The sequence below is a fragment of the Rhinoderma darwinii genome, unplaced genomic scaffold (assembly GCF_050947455.1).
Source record: "Rhinoderma darwinii isolate aRhiDar2 unplaced genomic scaffold, aRhiDar2.hap1 Scaffold_42, whole genome shotgun sequence".
NCBI classification, from domain to species: domain Eukaryota; kingdom Metazoa; phylum Chordata; class Amphibia; order Anura; family Rhinodermatidae; genus Rhinoderma; species Rhinoderma darwinii.
In genome coordinates this window covers 437,768-444,764 of record NW_027463753.1, presented here as the reverse complement: position 1 = coordinate 444,764, position 6,997 = coordinate 437,768, and the positions used below count along the sequence as shown (strand labels likewise).

Sequence of the window (6,997 nt, the reverse complement as noted above, 5' to 3'; positions counted from 1 at the left end):
GGCCGCTGTTTTACACTTTGAAGAATTGTGCTGCACTTTTACTCCTTACCACTGGAGGCTGCTGTTTTGCCCTTAAACCTGCCCTTAACCAAGATGGCAAATGTTGCATCGTGTGGAACCATCTTGTTTCCTGTTTGGGCCTACTTCAGACCACATGGAATACCAAACAGTGCTTGAGTATTGTGACTTGTTCCAGTCTCCTGCTCCTGAGAACGGTCTTTGCCAGACTGTTCCTACTTCCTTGCTATTACTACTACTCGTGTTCCACCCTCCAAGCACTGTTCCTGGGGACGTCTCACCGGGTTCTGCACTGTGCTCCGCTCGCTACTTCTGACCATAGGATTCCAGCAGTGTTCGCCAGTATCGTAACAGCCCCCTTGTAGGTAGTGCCAGACACCACCTTGTAGGTAGCGCCACACAGCCCTCTTGTAGGTAGTGCCAGACACCCCCTTGTAGGTAGTGCCACACAGCCCCCTTGTAGTTAGTGCCACACAGCCCCCTGGTATGTAGTGCCACACAGCACCCTTGTAGGTAGTGCCACACAGCCCCCTTGTAGGTAGTGCCACACACAGCCCCCTTGTAGGTAGTGCCAGACACCACCTTGTAGGTAGTGCCACACAGCCCCCTTGTAGGTAGTGCCAGACACCACCTTGTAGGTAGTGCCACACAGCCCCCTTGTAGGTAGTGCCACACAGCCCCCTTGTAGGTAGTGCCACACACAGCCCCCTTGTAGGTAGTGCCAGACACCACCTTGTAGGTAGTGCCACACAGCCCCCTTGTAGGTAGTGCCAGACACCACCTTGTAGGTAGTGCCACACAGCCCCCTTGTAGGTAGTGCCACACAGCCCCTTGTAGGTAGTGCCACACAGCCCCCTTGTAGTTAGTACCACACAGCCCTCCTGTAGATTGCGCCACTGTAGCTCCCTGAAGGAGCGGAATCCTCCTGTGGCCGAGGATTCCGCTCCTGGATGGAGCACTTGATGTCTCTGTCCATATATGGACAGTGACATCAGAGGCAACTCCTGAGGCGGAATCCCCAGTCACAGCGTCTGCAACGCTGTGGACGGGGATTCCGCTTCAGGACTTGGGATGTGCTGTGTACTTTTACGCAGTGTATTCGATATGTGCAACAGCCCGATGGGGATGAGGGAAAGTGCGGAGACCAATGTTGGGAGTTGTAGTACTCACGGTGGCTGTAGTCCTCACACTCCTGCGGAGCTGGCACAGTGAAGGAGGGGGATCTGCATATGTATGGGTGGTAGTTGTTGATTCCCCCTGGGGCACACCCTGTGGTGCTGTCTCCTGGTGGATGGGATATGGGGTGCCCTTGTTGTTAGTGGGTGCAGTGCAGATTAACACGCAGGAGACGGTGATGTAACTTGGTATAATAATAACTCACAGTTTCTTTACTGGAAGATTGCAGGCTGCAGCTTGGCTCCACATAGAAGTTATTATCCAGCTAGGGCAGGCGGGATGACTCAGGCTGGGACAGTTTCCTATCTGCAAGCAGCAAAATGAACTTTCTTCTCTCTTGCTTTCCTTCTCTTTAAGCAGGTTTGTTTCCCTGTATTAATTTCTAGTTCAGGCCAGAAGCTTTCTGAACTAAATATGCTGTGAGGCCCAGTATTATCTCAGCTCTCCTCACAGGCTGTCTTCCCTCGTTCCTCTCCTGGAACCGACTCCTCCACTACTTTCTCCTGCAAAGCCTCATGGGAACTGCCTCAGACCCTCCTCTCCAGACACACCCTTTACAGGCTGGAAAAATAGATTGTAATGACAATTCTGCATCACTAGGTGGCAGCATAACACAACATATAACATTATGTTCAATGCATTACAATGTAAACAATACTCCTCTATGGTATTGTCAGGACACTACATACACCCCTGCTTTAACAAAAGCCGTCCTCGGCGTCTGCAACGATGGAGGAACTGCAACCCTAGGGATGGAAAAGTCAGGCACATATCAAGCATATATTAAAACAGTGCAATATATTACTTTCACGAAGAGTCTCATCAGTCCTTTAAGGCACTAGAATAAGGAATATGGGCGACGACTCTTGTTCAATGTAAAGTTCCTGTATCAACTGTTGGGGAACAGGGATGTGGATTCCTCATATAAACTTGTGGGGTACAAGAGTACTTAACCCAACCGGGACAGTGTCCAAAAGTTCGGCACGGAATAACTTGGGTAAATATAGCAAAGTCATTCAATGTTCAAGTAAAAAGTATGAGGTAGAGAAAATGTTCAATTCTATGATGAAACAGTTAGTCGAGATACCTGGCGGGTAATTTACCCCTGGTGCTCCTCTCTGGTCTTCTAATAGGTTCTTCCTCGAAGAAAGCTGGTTCTGGGTTCATCTGTTGCTCTGGGCTGGCTGAAGACCCTGGCTGTGATGTTATCTGAGTCTCAACTTGATCCGGAACACTTTTGTCAGGGACAATGAAGGAAATTAAAGGCCCAAAGAACCAATCCAAAGGAGAAAAATCAGGCATCTGTGTCTCTGGTGACGGTAAAAGTTTCTCAACAACAGGAGGTTTCTCAACGATTTCAGCCTCTGCAGGAACAAACTCTTTTTGACACAATTTAAGTCTGTTACGATGGACTACTTGAGGTGCTCGGCCTTCTTTCACTATTTCGTACACGGCTGTGTCAGGATATGGGATGGCTTTGATGGTGTACGGTTCTGTTTCCCACTTGGTGTCCAGTTTGCTCGTTCTGTGATTATTCTTGAGCCAAACATGATCACCAATCTTAAAAGGCTCGGCTCTAGCATGCAAGTCAAAGTCAATTTGTTGCTTCTTGCGGGCTTCCTCCATTCGACTTTCAACAGTTTTGTTGGCATCAGCCAGACGTCTCTGGTGGTCACTCACCCAATCGGTTCGTGGCAACGGGTTGATGGCATCAGGCACTGACACATCCAGGTCTAAGTCAGCTGGTAATTTGCCCTGACGACCAAACATGAGGTAGTAGAGAGTGTACCCAGTGGAACAGTGTACAGTGTTGTTGTACATGTAAACTAACTCTGGTAGCAGGGTTGGCCAATTAGTCCTCCTGTGAGATGGCACAGTCCTCAGCATCTCTATAAGCGTCTTGTTCATCTTTTCACAGAGGCCATTGCCTTGTGGGTGGTAAGCTGTTGTACGGAGCTTCTGACAACTGTAGAGAGAACACAGTTCTTGGAATAGCTGAGATTCAAATGCTGACCCTCTGTCAGTCAGGATCTTCTCAGGACATCCATAGTGTAGCATGAAGTTTTTCCAGAAAACAGCGGCAGTGGTTTTGGCTGTCAAGTCTCGGACAGGTACTGCAACCGCAAACTTAGTGTAGTGATCGATGATGGTCATTGCATATGTGTATCCAGATCTGCTAGGCTCAAATTTGACATGATCTATGGCCACGATCTCCAAAGGTCGGTGACTTACGATGGGATGTAATGGAGCCTTCTGATCATGTTTTTCACCTCTGCTTAGAGCACAAGCTTGACACTCTCTGCACCAATTCTCAATATCTTCACGCATTCCTATCCTCACGCATTCCTATCCAATAGAAGCGTCTGCGGATTGTGGCTTCTGTTTTTTGTACACCGAAGTGTCCCGATCTGTCATGGTAGGCTTCTAGTACTGTTCTTGCATCTCGACGGGGTACTACTACTTGATGTAGACGGTCACCAGTGATGGGATCCAGAGTGCTGCGTAGCATCAGACCTTTTTTTATGAAGAGTCGTCTCCTCTGTCTCCAGAGACGGATTAATTTAGGGTCTACATTGCCACGACGAAGTCTCTCAGGTACTCTTCTACTGACGAGAAAATCTTGCAGCTCTCCCATCACCCGACTCTCTGCTTGAAGTTTAATCCATTGCCCCTTCTCTTGGAGTGAATCTGAACTCTGTTGCTGGGAGCAAAGTCCTTTCTCCATGATGGTGATTGTGTTCTGCTGGGTGAAGCGGGTGTAGAAGGATGGCATTTCTACTTCTTCCCAGTCTTCTTCATTCTGAGCAGGTACTTCATCGGTTGGCAGGCGGGATAATGCGTCCGCATTCTCATTGGATTTGCCGGTTCTGTACCTGACCACGAAGTCGTAGTTTGCAAGACGAGATGCCCACCTTTGCTCTAGGGCTCCCAGCCTGGCTGTGTTCAGATGTGCAAGGGGGTTGTTGTCTGTGTAGACTACGAATGGTGTTGCCGCGAGGTAGTCTTTGTACTTCTCGGTTACAGCCCACACTAACGCGAGGAACTCCAATTTGAACGAGCTGTAATTTTGGTCATTTCGTTCAGTCCCTTTAAGCCCTCGGCTGCCAAAGGCTATTACCCGTTCTCTTCCCTCTTGCATTTGGGTCAGGATGGCTCCAAGACCTTTCTTGCTGGCATCCGTGTAGAGGCAGAAAGGTTGACTGTAGTCTGGATAACCAAGGATGGGTGGCTCAATCAGCTTCTGTTTCAGCAGCTGGAAGGCAATCTCTTGATCCTCAGTCCATTCAATAGGAATTGGTCTTTTCAGATGTTCCTTTGAGTGTCCTCTAAGAAGCTCTTGTAGAGGCTCTGCAATCTGGGCAAAATAGGGTATAAAGCGCCTGTAATAACCTGCGAATCCCAGGAAACTTCTCACCTCTTTTACTGTGGTGGGAGTAGGCCAATCCTTCACAACAGCAATCTTTTCTGGGTCAGGCATCACACCCTCAGAGCTAACAACGTGTCCCAAGTAGTTGACTTGTGGCTTCAGCAGATGGCACTTGGAGGGTTTCACCTTGAGACCATGCTTAATGAGAACCTGGAAGACGTCAGCCAGATGTTGTAGGTGGTCTTCATAGGACTTAGAGTAGATGATCACGTCATCCAAATACAGCAGAACAGTCTCAAAGTTCTTGTGGCCCAGACAGCGCTCCATCAACCTCTGAAAAGTTCCAGGTGCGTTACAGAGTCCAAAGGGCATGCAATTGAATTCAAATAGGCCCATGGGAGTGGTAAATGCTGTCTTCTCAATGTCTTCTGGGGCCATAGGTACCTGCCAGTACCCACTTGTCAAATCCAGGGTGGAGAAATAAGCAGCTTTTCCCAAAGCAGTCAAGGACTCTTCTATGCGTGGTAGAGGATAGGCATCTTTGTGGGTTATATTGTTAATTTTACGCAGAATCGCATCTTGCCATCTTTCTTTTTGACTAAGACAATAGGTGCAGCCCAAGGGCTGTGACTGTCCCGAATCACCTTGGCATCCTTCATTTCTTTTATCATCTTCTTGACAGGTTGGTACATAGTGGGTGGTATGGGCCGGTATCTCTCTTTAATTGGAGGATGAGAACCAGTTGGGATATTGTGCTTCATTATGCTGGTCTTCCCAAAGTCCAGGGGATGTTTACTGAAGGCCTGATGGTATTCTCTTGAGACTTCCAATACTCCTTCAATTTGTTCAGCAGGCGTGGCAATATCCCCAACACAAATTTCTGACCACCATGGTGTAGATGAATTCTCTTCTTGTGTACTCTGTATTTGAGTGGACTGTTGGGCAGCAACTGTTGACACTTCCACAATGTCTTGGAATGTGACCTGTAATAACTGGGCAACAGAGTAGTATTTCTTTAATTCCACAGGGATGTCACTCAGATTCAAGAGGCGGATGGGTACCTTTCCGTGGGAAACGGTCACTAGACTTCTTGCAGCAAGCACCATAGGATGTTCTTCAAGATGGAGGGGTTCTACTAAGGCTTGGTAGTCTTGGCCTCGTATCCCTGGGCGAGCATGGCACCACAGCAGGGTTTCGGTACCGGGTTTCAGGATCACTGGACGGACATCTCTAATGCGGGCACGGCAGATCTCTCCTCTGACGTTGGCAAACTTCTGCTGAGCGCACAGCACACGAATAGTCTGTTGGATTACTTTCTGTGCGGAGTGTGAAGCTGTTGGCAGGGATCGGTGTAGGGCATCTAGCATTTCCCCATAACAATTCCTTAGGATGTTCATTCCGAGCACCACTGGAGGCATGTCTTCATCATGGACCTTTACTACGATCACACCTTGCGGTGTTAGGTTAGTCTCTCCCACTTGAACGGTGGGTTCCCAGTAACCTTGCAGGGGTACTGTCTGACCATTGCTTGCAATAACATTCAGCCAAACTTCTGGTGGCTGCATCAATAGGTCGCTGCTCCAGTATTTCTCAAACATGGCTTTCTGTATGGTGGTGACTTGCGAACCAGTGTCCAGCAGAGCTGTAAGGGGTACCCCATTAATGTGGATGGTGACTAATGGATGGGGCCCGACATACCTGGTCAGCCAATTTGGATCTTCTGGACCTAGTGTTCTTCCACCCGAGGGACGTTCTTTTGACCGCCAGCACTCTCTCTCCACATGACCACTTTTGTGGCAGTGTCTGCAGATGGGCCTTCCATGCGTATCAAACCTGTCTGTAGGCAATCTTCCAGATCTCCTGTAGTATCCCTTGCTCGCACTGTCAGTAGGACGACTCCTATGCTGTGGGGACTCACACTCTGGCTGAGGACGCATCTCTAACTGTTCAAGCTTATGACACACCTTCTCCAAGCTCTTAGTCAGGATTGCGACTTGGTCCTTTAAATCAGCCACTGCATCTGGAATCTGTACTTGTGCACCCTGGGCAGCAAGGAGAGTATTTCCTGGAGACACAGGACACATGAGTTTAGCATCTCCATAACTGTCCGCAGGACACACAGCAAATTTGGTTGATTCTTTGTTGAGTTCTACCCCCAGGATTCTGATGGACAATTCTTTAAAATCCAGGAACGTACTTTCAGGATGTTGAGCAGACAGCATCTTTAGTTGACTTTTCAGAGACTTTGTTTCAGCTCCTTCAATAAACTGCTCCCGCAGTGAAGGAGGGGGATCTGCATATGTATGGGTGGTAGTTGTTGATTCCCCCTGGGGCACACCCTGTGGTGCTGTCTCCTGGTGGATGGGATATGGGGTGCCCTTGTTGTTAGTGGGTGCAGTGCAGAGTAACACGCAGGAGACGGTGATGTAACTTGGT

General features: G+C 48.6%; 1 protein-coding gene across 1 annotated transcript; it reads right to left on the bottom strand.

The window, feature by feature from the left end:
• Positions 1-3,514: 3,514 nt before the first annotated feature.
• LOC142710022 (uncharacterized) lies at positions 3,515-6,783 on the bottom strand. Its single transcript, XM_075848510.1, is given in 2 exon segments — positions 3,515-5,124; positions 5,127-6,783. Coding segments are annotated over 2 exon segments (3,267 nt in total).
• Positions 6,784-6,997: the final 214 nt, after the last annotated feature.